The sequence below is a fragment of the Lygodium microphyllum genome, chromosome 21, assembly GCF_053477565.2.
Source record: "Lygodium microphyllum isolate KBCC chromosome 21, Lygodium_microphyllum_v1.1.10, whole genome shotgun sequence".
NCBI classification, from domain to species: Eukaryota; Viridiplantae; Streptophyta; class Polypodiopsida; order Schizaeales; family Lygodiaceae; genus Lygodium; species Lygodium microphyllum.
Genome location: NC_141155.1, coordinates 29958345 through 29973239, shown reverse-complemented (window position 1 = coordinate 29973239; position 14895 = coordinate 29958345). Strand labels below are relative to the sequence as shown.

Below are 14895 nucleotides of genomic sequence, written 5' to 3'. Positions count from 1 at the left end.
GATGCACCAAAACCTCCTAAACCAAAGAGGGTGCAAAAAGGAAAGAATCACAAAGACACACCCAAGACACAAGATCATGCAACAACCACAAAAGAATAGTTTGCTCAGTGGAAGGACGCATGGACAATATAGCTCATTCACATCCGAGGATCCATGAGTTTGGAGTTCTCAAAGCCACTGAGCAAGGAGTGGATATATGGCCTAAGGTAGCCACATAGTTAGCATAGCTATTTCAGGAGTTCAACAAAGATGGTGAGGCATGCAAACAACGTTGGGGACGCGTTTATGAGTCATATAGAAAGGATAAGGCCCACAATGCCATATCAAACACATGATCACAAGATCACTTGCAAATGGTATGATTTTGTGGATGAATAGATGTGGAATCATGCCAATGGTATAGATCGATAACGAAGACAACTGTGAGTAAACTTCTGTAGCATTTGCATCGCAAGTGGAAAGGTGGAAAGAGGGGTGGTGTGCTAATAAATTTTCCTTCTTTCCACCTTTCTACAGAGAGCTGGATAGAGCCATGCCTCAACATCATGGTGAAAGGGGTTCAATTTCCGTGTTGTCTTTTTCATTACTAATTTGTATTAGTTTTATTAATCACTTTTTTAAATTTTGCAACATCAATGTGATACTTATAGCTAATGATTGTATAAATCGTAAATTGCAATAATAATCGTAAGTGCCAATAACGATTAACATGGATTATTGTGTCAATAATGTGTGTTAGTTTTATGAATTGTATCCTCTTTTCCCTGTCAATAACATGAACCTATGTTATCTAGCATCAATGATTGTGTTTAATCAAGTATTGAAATATTAATTATTATATCAATAATGATGAACATCTATAGCGTTTCTTCATTCACATGTATTAGGGGATAAAGCGAGAAGTGTCCAGTGTATAGGTGGTGGCCGGTGTTCCTTCATTCACATGTATCAGGGGATAAAGCGAGAAGTGTCTAGTGTATAGGTGGTGGCCGGTGCGTAAATGGTTGCGGATGGAAGATGGACAAACACTTATTGGTTAGGAAGTGTCTGCTGCCCAGTGTGTAAGTAGGTGGCAAACAAGTCGACTTTTCTTGTGCCCACCAACTAGGCGCAAATTGGGGGGAGGAGGGGGCAATGGCAATGTGTAACCAACCACCATAGAGCAACCGAACTCATTGATTGAGCAAAGAAAGGTCTATTTATGATATTGGAATGGTTGTGCTACCAATCGCTGCAAAAGACATCAGCAATACTTGTCATGGGGTTGACTCAACGTTTTCTACTTTTTATGCTACTTCGTTCACTCCAACGAGTTCCTTTTTTGTAGGAGATAAAGTCAAGTCGCGTTAAGTTGAATGGCCATACATACTATTATGGAGTCTGAATTGACTCGAGCAAATCAATTGACTTCCACGTGTCCCAACTCTAAGAGTGTTCCATCGATTACACAGCAAATCCACATGGTCACTTTTTATTGTCCTACTCCGTATTATTTGTATTTCCCATAATCAAGTGTCTACCTTAATGGTAAGCCACTTGTTTTATTAACCAATTGACTCCCATTTTTTAACCCCTACACTAAATGACTCTACAAAGTGTAGGTGTTGAAGCCAAGTGTCCACCTTAATGGTAGGCCACTTGTTTTAATAACCAATTGACTCCCATCTTTTAACCCCTCCACTAAATTAGTTTACAAAGTGTAGGTGTTAGAAGTCGAAACCTTTTGATCACCATGTATTCGACTCAACCAATTGAGCTACACCTAATTGATCCTCATTTCTCTCACCTCGTCCTTGAGACGGCTATGCGTTCTCTCTCCTCCCAAATGTGTTGTTGGCATTACTCGTAGTGGGATTCACTGGTTAGTGTTTACTTCTATGTGACCTAATTGCTCTGCCTTTTTGCTCGTCGATGCGGAGGTCAATTGACCCGGGCGTGGCGGGGTTCCTGAGTAGGCATCTGTCTTGCCTAGATTTATGGGTCGCCACCGTGCTCGAACCAAAATAGAGGAAAGTTCAAAGCTTGCTTGTTGAAAGAAAACGTGGAGGGATGTATTGACCGCCAGGTAGCCTTCTTTCATGACCACGTGGATGAAGGAGGGTGCTCCTCGGTTGGATGCGAACATTCAGGGTACCATGACGCCAAACAGGCTCGACCTTATATAATGCGAAAAAGAAATATGGATTAACATATCGATTGTAGGTGTTGCAGCTGATCTTGCATTGTGTATATATTCTAGTATCTACAATTTTCTACATTCCTAACCTCTTGAAGGTTGTGAGAAGGGATCCCATGGCTTCTGGTACGATCGCTACTAGCGCTGCCCCTGTCGTGATAGTGTGTAGGGAGGCCAACACAAGTCTCTCGTCGTCCGCGTCCAGCATCCTGACATCTGCGCTACCCATAGCTCCAGCGAAGCAGAGGCCAGTGAGGCTGGTGGCGGCAGCGGCTAGATGCAGCAGCGACCAGACTGAGGTAGGCGCCCACCCTATCAACTCTTCAGCTGTACCGTGAAGTACTGGAGAATAGACGGGCGTACAGCGAAGATGGCGATCTTATGTATTGAATACAATGTGTTCGTGGATGCAGGATCGTGAGTTGATCGGAAAGAATCGCATTAATGGGAGTGTGACGAAGCTGGCGGCGGGGGTGACGGCCACCGGCGCGGCGCTGGCGATGGTGTGGGGCGGAGGTGTGGTGGCCCCAGGCGACGGGTGGGCGCTTACGAGCGGGGTGGGCGGGCCAGGCAGCAACGGGGCGGAGAGCACCGCCAAGAAGGCAGGCGAGCTGCTGAGGTCGGCCGACAAGCTCAACGTACAAGACGCCCAAGAGGTTCGGCCCGGGCAGGCCAGGGGCGGCGCGAGACCCACCGAGACCGCGCAGAAGTAACATAATGCGATTATTCAATTTAATCCGGGATCTTGTAACAAGTAAGCTAATTGTGATGGCACATAAATGGACTTGGCATCTAATGATCTGTCGAATGGGGAGCGCAGGGCTGGCGGGGGCGCTGCCTCCCAGCTCCAGGAGGGCGTTGGGAACATCGCCAGCAAAGGCCCGCGAGAGCATCGGGGACATCCTGGGGCGCGTCCGTGGCAGCGTCAACAACAGCAACATGATGGGGGGCTCTGGAGGCGATATCGCCAGCAACTTGAAGGAAGGCGCCAAGCAGGCCGTGTCTGAGGCCCAGGGGAGACCGGCAAGGTGACGAGCGCCGCTAAAGACGCCGTGGGCCAAGCCCAGAGCAAGACCAACACCAACGCCGGTGGGGTCCTGAGCTCCATGCAGGAAGGCCTTCAGGTAAAAGTAGCATCCACGTCCTGTATGGTAATGCCAGCCGTTCATGAGAGGCTGTTAGTTATAGCTCACTCGATATGCTGCCTCATAAGCCCCTGATCTCTCATTTCTCTTTGGGTCCATCTTTTCATGTCAGGGAGTGAAGGAGAGCGTCGCCCAAAAGGGCTCCGAAGCCAAGAACGCCCTCGATGACGCGGCCAGCAACGTCCAAAAGACCGTCCAGTAGGACAGGACGCGTAAATGAGCCTCTGCCATCATCTCGGAAGCTTAATTTTGTGTTGTACAGCGTATCTTCATGTCATTGCCCTTCAACAATTTAAGTGTTAGCGCAGAGAAAGTTTCTCGGTGCGGCCAACCATTGTACACAATAGAGAGTTGATCAAATATGATTGTCATAAGAGTACCCTTTCAGTTATCAGGTCCAATTCCTGTCTTTTAAGTTTGAATGTCTCAACCACCACTTCAATCACAGGGGGATCAAGTTATTGGGGGACAAACCGCTACTACCCCTGCCTGACTTGATAAATAGCAATGCTCCACTCTGCAATAAACTGAATAACAGATGGCATATTAATTGGGCAGTAGCACAGTGGAACTATAGGTTTAATAACATTTGGGCTCCCTCTATTCAACCAAAGATGTCCTGTCTGATGTGGCTCATTACCCTCAAAAGTCTATGGACTAATGAGAGAGCACTCAAAGCTGGTTTGGGGAATGGTCTGTGTACAAGGTGTGGACAGCAGGTAGAATCAATCACATATTTTCCTTAACTGTACTAAAAATGCTAACATCTGGTGTTTTCTGCAGGTTATTGTCTTCAAGTATCACCCCACTAAATTCACCTGGAAGGAGGTGTTATTAGGGGAAATTTATGGCCTCCCTCCCCCAATTTGGAATTGGATCAGAAGCTATTACTTGTGGCACATTTGGTTAAGCAGGAACAAGAAAGTGTTTGAAAACATTGATGTGGATCCTATACATGGCCTGAAATCTGACCTCTTTTTGCAGGTTGAGAAAGACACAGCTACCATCCTCAAGCAGCATGAAGACAGCTTAAAGGAGGGATTGGAAACTGTAGCCTCCAATGTGGATTTGGCAACAATTCTTCTAGATATCAAGAAGAAGGCTGAACATTGAATAAGGACTATTAGGATTTTCAGTTTTGATGCTGTTATGGTCTGTTGGGGCTTTTTTGTATAGCTGAATGTGTCCACCTAAGTAACGGTAGCTTCCCAGGGTTGAAGCACTACTTAAATCAATCAGCTCTGTAACATTTTCTTTTCAATATTAATACATCTTTATAGCTTCTTGCAAAAAAATAAAATAAAAAATATGATTATCATCTTCTTTCACCCTGCTCAAATTCTAATCATATGGTTGGATTATACCCGTATTATTTATTAAATACGGAAGTAGATACTGAAATAACACTTACATAATCATTATGGTGATATTTGCATAATCAAGAGTACATTCACACGTTTAATTCTAAGCTCATCGTTCATATGCATGCTCGTGAATCCTTTGTTTTTTTTTTTTTTGGAGGAAGCTTTAAGTATGTATTAAAAGGAAAATTTACAAGATATGTAGTAGTTCATGCTCCATTACAGGGGAGCAACCTGGATAAAAAAAGACCATATCTTTATCATTGAACAAGTCCAAAAAAGCATGAGCTAGCTTTTCTTCTATTTTCCTAAACTTAGTTCCATTACTGCAGTCCCTAGAGCAGGTGTCTTCTTTTCATTCTTCATGATTCTATTCTGCAGCCTTTTTTTTAATTTTTGCAATCATGGCTGTCACCTCCATCTCCTGAACTTCTTTCTTGATGTCTTTACATTGTAGAGTGATCTTCTTTGCCTCATTTTCATCCTGCAAAAGCAAATCAAACTTAAAACCCCAGAGAGGATCAGCAAATTGCTTTTCAAATACCATTTTATTCCTGCATATCCCTATGTTCCATAAATAGAGACTTCTCAGCCAATTCCAGATAGGGGGGGGTACACCATAAATTTCCCCTAACAATAATTCTTTCCAAGTGATCTTAGTGGGGTGCCACTTCAAGATTAAAACCTGCAGTAAACAAAATATGTTAATATTCTGAGAGCAATTAAGAAACAAATGAGGGATAGATTCTACCTGGATACCACACCTTTGGCATACTCCATTTCCTATGCCAACTTTCAGAGCCCTCTCATTGGTCTAGAGGCCTTTCACCGTGATCAACCACATCAGACAAGAAATTTTAGGTTGAATAGTGGCAGACCACAGGTTGTTGAATCTGTAGTTCCATTGATCTACATTTCAATTAATATGCCATCTAGCATTAAGTTTGTAGCATAGTTGAGCATTGTTTATCTTAAGATCAGGCAGTGGAAGTAGTGACTTGTCTCCTTGCAAACACACTCCTCTGTGGTTGAATTGTTGGTTGAGATTTATTCCTTTTGCTCTATGTTGATCCCATAACATTTTCCTTCCCCTTAAATAATCAATTTCATGTTGTTTGAGGTTAAACAGTTCACCCATCTTTTCCTCTTGAATCCAGTTTTTGTCTTTATAGTCCCATATGTCACCCCAAGTTTTAATCCCGTTTTTATATAGTTTATAGGCCAGATTGGCCTCTTGGTCTTCTATTACTCTATGAAAAAAGCTGAACTAGATAGAATCTCTAGAGCTCCAAGGGAGTGTGAGATTGATTTGGGAAGAAGGCCTAAGGAGAGTCTTGTATTTGAACCAGGCTTCCCAGATTCCTTTGGCTAGTTGAGAACAATTTTTGGTTTTTATATTTACAGGGCTTATTGCTACTGTTAGAGGATCAAGTCCCTTCCACTTGGAGCATATTGACACTTGGAAATGTTTGGTTGCGGCATGCAGAAGGTTTATCCAATCTTCCTCCTCTCTGTTCACGCTTCTTGCAATCCACTTAGCCGCTAGCTTTTCAGCCAGGCTATGGAGATTAGGAAGACCTAGCCCTTCCAACTTTTTGGGTGTTGTACATATCTTCCAAGACACTTTAGGTATCTTGAATTTATCCCCATCCCCACTCCATAAGAAATTTATGTTCAACCTCTCAAGTTGTTTCATCCCTGTCTTTGAGGGTTTCCAGCATGCAAGAAAATATATTGTTGAAGGGATAAGAATGTGTTTCAGCACAAGCACTCTTCCTGCCATATTGAGCTGACAACCCATCCATTTCTCAAATTTTTGGCTTATCTTATCTATCACCTAGTCCCATTTTTGCTTCATAGTCACATCAAAGCCCATATGAATACATAGTAACCTGAAAACTTTACCAGATTCTATTTCTTTGCAACTAGCTTCTATCAGCCACCTGGGAGAGGGACTTATCAGGGTTTTAATTCCTGTCGTTTGAGGATTTATGACTGACCCTGAAGCTCTACAGAAAATTTGTAGGCATTGCCAAAATGTAACCAGGGAAACATGATTATTGTTGACTGTGCTGTTTGTATCATCAACAAACTAATGAAGTACCATATCCTTTTTATTTGGAAGTTTGATTCCTTGAATATTCCCTTTATCAACTCCATCTTGTATTAACCACCCTAGAGAGTCTGCAGCAATGGCAAACAGGAGTGGAGCCAGGGGGCAGCCTTGCCTAATGGATCTTCTAAGAGGAAAAGAGTCTGTCATTTGTCCATTGACTGCAATCCTTGTGGATGCATTGCCAAACAGGGTGCTAACAAATTTAATAAACCTCTTACCAAGTCCCATATCCTGAAGGGACAGTAGTATGAAATCCCATTCTAACCTGTCATATGCCTTATCAAAATCAATTTTGAAGAAGACAAAATCCTGGTTTTCTTTCTGAGCATGCTCAATGCCTTCCCAAAGGGCAATGATAGCATCAAGTATAAATCTTCCTTTTATAAAACCTTTTTATTCCTTTCCGATCCACTTATCCAGATGGATTGATAATCTTCTAGCTAGAGTTTTTGCAAATACTTTATAAGCTGAGGTCAAGTAATGGGTCTCCAATTAGTTAGGCTTTCCTTCTCATCTCTTTTATGTATTAGTTTTACTACTCCTTCATTTATAATATGTGTCAAAGCCCCATACTTGAGAGACTCTCTCCAGACTTTTAGTAAAGGATGAATAAGGAAGTCTTTGAATTCTTTAAAGAATTCATTGGGCAGACCGTCAAGTTGTGGGCTCTTTCCATTTGCTAAAGAATCTATGGTGTCTTTAGTTCAATTTCTGTGATGTCCCCCTCTAGGATGCTAGCTAAGCTAGAAGGTACTACCTTCTTCCTTACCCTTGCTATTTTGGCTTTAGCTGCAGTGCTATCCAAACTAGGAGTACTAAACATTTTGGAGAAGAACTCCTTGGCAATAAGGAGGTTCTCCCCATTGTTCTGAGCATAAGTTCCATCCTCTCTTCTAATCAGGGGGATTGTGTCTTTGTCTTTTTTCTTTTTAAGGATCTGAAACATTTCTTTGGTGGGTCTGTCAGCCTTTCCAGCCCACCAATGCCTAGTAAAGAGTTGAATACTAGAGGCCTCTTTCTCTTCAGCTAACCTCAGTTCATGTTTAACCCTTAGCAACTGAGGCTGAAGGTATGTTTCCCCTTGGTCAACCCTTATTTCAAGTGTTTGACATTCAGCATATTTTCTTGCTCTACTAATCTTTGTACTTTTAACTTGCTGTAACTTGACCTCTTTAAGATATTGTTAGGGGTCTCTAATGGCTCTAGTCCAAGCTTGGGCAGGTGACCATTCTTGTTGAAAGGATAGAGACCATATCATGCAAAGAGTGTCTCTTACATTCTAGTTCTTGAAAAGCCTAGGGTCTGTATGAAACCACCCAGCCTTAATGGTATGCCCAGAATTTAAGAGGACAAGCTGAATGGGTTTATGGTCTGACAACACAATATTATCTAGGACTTTGGACCTACAATTGATATATGAGGCCATCAGCCCTGCTGAAACATAAAACCTCTCAAGCCTTGCCTTTCTTAAGTGACAGTCACTTTGATTGTTTCCCAAGTGAACCCCAAATCCTCACTAACATCAGTAAGACCATGAAATGCTTTAGTAATTAGCCATTTATATTTTTCCTTACTTGAAATACTATATCCTTTTTCCAAATACCTATCTTTGGAGGTTTCCACCATGTTGAAATCTCCAGCCAAAATGATGGGACAGCCGATTACCTGTAAGGTATCCCAAACTCTAGCTCTCTCCATAGAGGAATTAGGTGCATAAATAGACACAATTGCAAACTCATCTTTATCCTTGAAGTGCACTGCAACCCAGTTAGCATTATCATCATGAGTGACTTTGAGCAATTTGTCATTCAGCTTTGATGAGATTCCTATGTAGGCTCCCCCTCTCCTATTTGTGTGTTTGGTTGAGAACTATATGTGTTCTCTTGATACTCTATCTAAGTTCTTAAGTAGGGGGTTTCAGTGACTTTAATCTCTAGTAGGCATATTATATCAGGGGCAATGGCATCGGTTTTAAGCCATTCCCTGATGATTAATGCCCTTTTAGGGTCTGTCAGCCCTTTTGTGTTATAAGAAATAATTTTCAGTTTGTCCATCATCATCGTAAATCTAGTTCTTTTTAGATTTTCCCTTCTTACTAGCTTCTTTACCCTGACCAAATGGGTTACTAGCACTCTGCCCTACTCTAGAGTATCTTCTTTTAGAGTTTTGTGCCCCAGTTCCATCTTTTCTTGGGCTTTTCCCTAAAGGGGGACTTAGGGGGATGCCTCCCCCATCTGGTAGCTCCTCCTCTTCAGCCTGAGTCAGTTCAGTGTCATCCTGAGTGTTGAGGTCTATGATGGGGTTCTCCCTATTTTTCCCTTCATCATTGGCCTCCATTTGAGTCTCTTCAATAATCACATCATCATTATCAGATTCCATGGGTTTTCCCTCCTTATCTTTACTAGATTCTCTTTTCTCAAATGTACTAGTGGGCTCCTCCTCTATATTCATTAGAAGTACTGAAAATCTATAGGCATTATTGTTTTTACTCTTAGTTGGGTTACTGTTTTTATGGGTTGACTGATTCTTGTTTTTCCCCTTCCTATTTATTGTTTGAAAGCCATCATCCTGGGCTTTCTCAGTTTGAGGAGGGGTTTGTTCCTTTTGGGGCTACCGTGAATCCTTTGTACCTTCTGAAATAACGCGTGGTCAATTAGGGAAAAGGGGCCATTATAGTGGCTCTCTCTCTCTCTCTCTCTCTCTCTCTCAGGCTAAATGATGCTCTACCATAAGCCTCTATCCTTTGGAGCTTGCACTTCATTTTTCCATTGGCTTCAATGACCACATCCCTTCTAAAAGATGTAGTGGCCTCTTGTTCATGGGTTGTAGAGAGCTCTATCATATGGAGTGGCCCAACATGTTGTTGCAAGTGCCATGAAGGAATGATAGTACAAGATAGTTGCAAGGTGGGGTAGCAAGAGAAGAGTGGGGCTCTAGCAGCCATGTGGCTAATGCAAGTACATCAAAGAAGACCATAGAGCATATTATTTGTGTAAAGTTCAAGGGTTCTCATCTCTAGATAAGAAAAGAGAAAGTGTAGTTCATTATTGTTGGTACATTCAATGAGAGAGAAAGGGCAATAATATCAAACTAAGATAAAAGGATCAACAGAATCAACTATTCAAGAGCCAAAGACTACAATGACAAGAAAAGAAGGAAGATTGGAGAGGAAGAGTTTTGATTGCTATTATCAATAAAAAATAGTGATAGTATATTGTAGCATAGCAACCTTGAGCTTATCAACATTGCTTTAGAGGATTGCCTATTACAAGATGGCCATGTCTAGAGTGTAGACATGAATCAGTTCAAGTGAAGGAGGACTTGTGTGAGAAACCTTAGTCGGCTTAAAGGGAGATCCATAGCAATTTGAGAGGGTTGGAGCCTAGTGAAAAGGTCATCCTCTCACCAAAGGAGCATAGGGGCATCATGTGAAAGGAGATTGAACACAATCATAGGTACTGTTGAGGGACACATGGCCAGCACCCATTGTGATGACTATGAATTCATGCGCACCATGTGTGATTGATGACTACCATTGACACTAAGTTGAGTGAATGAAGAATTCAAATGAGCGACATGTGATAATATGTTTGATAGCTGGTATGCTCAGTAAGTTGGTAGGCCAAGTTTCACTTGAGTGGTGTGCCAAATATGGAGGTTGACCAATGGGATATTTGCATGTTACCACGTGTCAATCACATGGGGGTTGAGGGCATGTTCATTCAAGTGCTAAGAGGTTCATAGACCAACTAGAGTGCACTCGAACACAAGTTGAGGGGTGGCCATCGTGCTCCTACCCAAGCACAACAATCGTCACCTGTGGGGTTGCGTCCTTTGATTTAATTGTTGCACCAGCTCTCATTGTTGGAGCAATGCTCCCATTTGATTTAGCCCATGAAGCAAACACCAAAGGTCACTCTACACCTTGGTAGCATTTGTGGAGCTACAACTAAAGCCCACGTTTGTAGGTGTCCTCTTTGCACCTCAGTGGTGTTCCTAGAGTCATAGTCAAAGCCTAGGTCTGAGATGGTGATAGTCACCTTCTCCCTAGAGCTTGGGCTAGAGTCCAAGAAGTTTAACTCTTGGCGCCATACACATGGCTTGCTTTTGGCCCTTCGTCACCAAGCCTAGTGTCCTCAAGCATGCTTGCCAATCTATCTACAACATATCTGATCCATGGGGTGAGGGCAATCTCTCTCTCTCTCTCTCTCTCTCATCATTGTTATTGTGCATAGGGGAGGAAATTAGGAGATGGAGTCTTAGCAAGGTTGGTGGCAATTTGTTGAAGAGAAGCATGGCAAGCCTATGATGCGGATGCACATGGGCACCACTTGTAGATGATCCTCTCTCTCTCTCTCTCTCTCTCTCTCTCTCTCTCTCTCTCTCTCTCTCTCTCTCTCTCTCTCTTTCTCGTCCCAAAAGCCTAATGAGACAAATATGGAAAAACCATATGTAGGTGTTCAAAGATGGAAAACCACTAATGCAATGTAGGAAAATTGAGGGCATGAGCTTGTATAGAAAGTATGTAAAGCTACACCATCAACCAAAATAAAATTGTTTGCTATTTTTCTGTAAGTCTAAAGGTAGAATTTGTAAGTCTCAAACTATTAGAAATAATTTTTATGGGGTTGTAAGGAAGCAAGATCACTTTGGGGAAAGCCAAATATGTTAACTATATAGATTGATTTTTGAATAGTTTTATTCATTTGGGACCATGATTATAGGGTACAAAGGTAAAATTCATGAGAAGTTAAGTGGTTTTTAAATCACTACTACAGTTAGAGCTCTATGGTCAGCTAGGAATGGAACCAAAAAGTCATGAGAGATGAGAAATAAAAGGAAAAAAGGATTAAAAAGAACCATTTAACTTCTATATCTAGATGCCTTTCAACTCTTAGTGAAGCATTGCTTTCTAGTAATAATAGCATATACTTGTTAGTAATGGATGAAAAAAAGTATTGGAAAGAGCAATTATACACCTATATTCAAATGGCTTTCAACTCTTTGAGAAGATTTGTTTGTTAAAAATGGAAACAATATAATAGCATAGAGATGGTACTTGATTGTAGAGAGTTGGAAAAACAAAGCTTGAGAAAATTCAAATCACCAGCATATTGCATCACTTTATGTTTTAGAACATTACTACCATGTGAGTTGTGATTGGTGCATCTAAATGCACTCCATTACTACCATGTGAGTTGTGAAAAAGCCACAATGCATGTGTGCACACTAGGTATGTTCTATGTGATATTGCCTTAACACAAATGAGTAAGTAATTGGTGTGATGAGAATGGTTGATTTACTTATATACTATTATTGCATTGTGAGATTCAAGTGTTATCATAGTATCATAAAGTAAAGTCTTGGCATGCTAAGACCTTTAAATCTTTCCATTTTATATGATTAAACCAACTTTTTAATTACGTAGTAAGTTTAAATTTTTACAGTGTTTAGTTTCACTCTCATATGAATGTGAAAATCATTTTCAAGTTGTATTGTTTTTTAAAAATTCAACAAAACATATACAACTTCCATAGCTTGCAAGCATATTCAAAGCAAAGATGAGACATCATCAAAATTTCTCTTTATTTAGCCAAACAAGACTTCATTCTTGGCACTGCATATTTCTCTCAAGACTATTCCTCAAAGCACAGCATAATACTTTGTCTGTTCATCATCAAAACTTGATTAACATAATCTTTATGTACCTTGATGGAACACTTTTTATTACCTCAAGATTGTTAGCCACTATAGATCACTTCTTCCTTACTCGTCCAATAAATATTTCTCTTTCTTTAACTCGTTTTCCCCACAAACTTGAGCATAGTTTCTTGGTTACACTATGACCTCTAATATGGATGTATTTTCAATCCCTTTCGTTGCATCCTTCTTTGACCCTCACATTGGATGCTTCTATAACATGTCCGACTAAAGAGCCCTCATCGGCAAGATTTAGTGGTCCAGCAAGAGACTTTTCCTAAGTGACATCGCCCAATATTTCTTAAAATAATATAGGGTTTGTAACCTAGGTGCTCTTGAGTCCACTCTGCAATGAAAGGTTTTGGCTATAACTCGTAAGGATCAACCTAAATTCGAGTCCTTAATTGGGTTATATATCTAGAAATTCTTTTCATTTACCCTTGAGACCTACCCTATGCATGATGTCTATGCCTATTGCATATGTGGTTACTGACACACTGTAGTTACGATAGACTTCAATGTCGATTGTCCCTGGCTTCTTCCTTCTTGGTTGCTCACAGTTGAGTGTTGGCATATTGTTGCAGTTTATTACAACAACCTTGGCTATCTCAGCCCTCTCATAATCTAACTAAGGACAATCTGCTTGACTAACCTTCATATGGAAGGTAACACACAACTAATCAAGTACTTTATAAATGTACTCCGTCTAGAACAAGTAGAGAAGTCCCTTAGAGTGATTACATGTAATGTGCATACCAAGTATGTGTGAGGCCTACACCATGTCCTTTGTCCAAAAGCTTTTTTTGAGTTGAATCTATAAAGCATCTAACTCAACAATAAGCATTTCATCAATATAAAGCATCATGATAATTAAACTACCATCTTTCCCTAGGTTTTAGTTTTATGCATTCTATTTGAGAGCAATCACCTAGAGTTAGCTGTCTTTTGCTTAGAGGTTGTGGACAATTCATTACTTTGGTAGTATCTCCAGTCTCCTACTTGATTTAGTAGTGGTTTTTGGGGCTAATTTGCAAGGTATTATAGTAGCCCGTCTTTCCCTTCTTTGTAATTTCTTAGTCTTGTTATGGCTAGTGGTTCTTGCAATAGTACTATCTTCAATGTTGAGAAACTGGATGGGACCAATTACAAATATTGAAAGACCTAGATATGGTTGGTTTTAGTGTAGAAATTGAAAATTAAACTACTCAAAAATGGGGGTGCCAAACCTAAAAACGTTGCACCTGAGGATTGGGATAAACTAGATGAGCTATGCAAGTTCACAATCATTTTATCACTCTCTAAGTAGGTCCACTACAATGTTATAACTAGAAATCAGACTGCATATGAGCTTTGGACATAGATTAAGAATGTGTATGACAAGTAGAGTCTTGGATCTCAAATGTATGGCTGAAATAGTTGATGAACCTTCACATGAAGAAAGGGACTTCTATGTCTATACACTTGAATGACTTTCACTCCATCATCAGCCATTTAGCTTCAAAGGATATTGGTTTCAAGGATACTTTGCATCTTTTATTTTTGCTTGGTACTCTACTTTAGTCGTGGGATACTTTATATATGATTCTCCATGCTAAGGATGGGTTGAAATTACAGGATGTTGAGAGTGCCCTCTTGATAGAAGAGGTGAACAAAAAGAATACGGATACTTCCTATACATCAAATGCATTGACCATGAGAGGCTGGTAAGATGGAAATGGCCATGGTAAAGACTTTAATAAGTATCAGTCTAGGACATGTGGATAATCTCGCAATAAGTCTTGTGGTTGTAAGTCCAATCTTACTTGTCATTATTGTGGGAAAACAAGTCATATCTGGCCACAGTGCCATAATGAATCTCTTAATGAAGAGGTTCTTGAGATGGTTGAAGTTGTTACATTGTGTGGCATCTAAGCTAGTGTACCAAGTCCTTCTCTTATCGCCTAAGCATAGGACAAAGGCTTGCAAGCGCTAGGTGAGATCGATAAGGCCATTGGCCTCACAGACTTGCTCTAACTGCTCTATGAAGCCATAGGGATCATCATTTGGCTGGTACTTATCTACTGACTGCTTAGCAACAACTTGGATTTTCAATTGGCTCTTCGATCCCTGGTTGATTCCTAGCCTTGTGAGCAACGAGGTCGCAAGTGCTACTGCACTTTGCTCTCTGCAAGTGTTGTCTAATAGTCACTTCATAAGAAGCTCACTCAACGTAAGGTCTCCTTCTAGCACGCACATTCTCTCCATGTCAAGTTGTGATCAATTTCTGTTTCCTAAGGCTAAGGATCTCTCGCATTTGTACGTTCTGTTCGCAAGCTTCTAGTTTATTGTTCCTGATTATAGGCCACTATGCCTTGAAAAGCTTCCCATGCTAGTCTCCTCTTCTCTTTGAGGTCCACT

General features: G+C 41.0%; 1 protein-coding gene across 1 annotated transcript; it reads left to right on the top strand.

The window, feature by feature from the left end:
- The first annotated feature begins 2215 nt into the window (after positions 1-2215).
- On the top strand, positions 2216-4582 carry LOC148017859 (uncharacterized). The gene is made up of 4 exons (XM_087661890.1): positions 2216-2475; positions 2590-2885; positions 2997-3300; positions 3434-4582. Exons 1-3 carry the CDS (start codon positions 2293-2295, stop codon positions 3181-3183), a joined length of 666 nt encoding a protein of 221 aa, XP_087518016.1. The 5' UTR covers positions 2216-2292; the 3' UTR covers positions 3184-3300; positions 3434-4582.
- The last annotated feature ends 10313 nt before the right edge of the window (positions 4583-14895 follow it).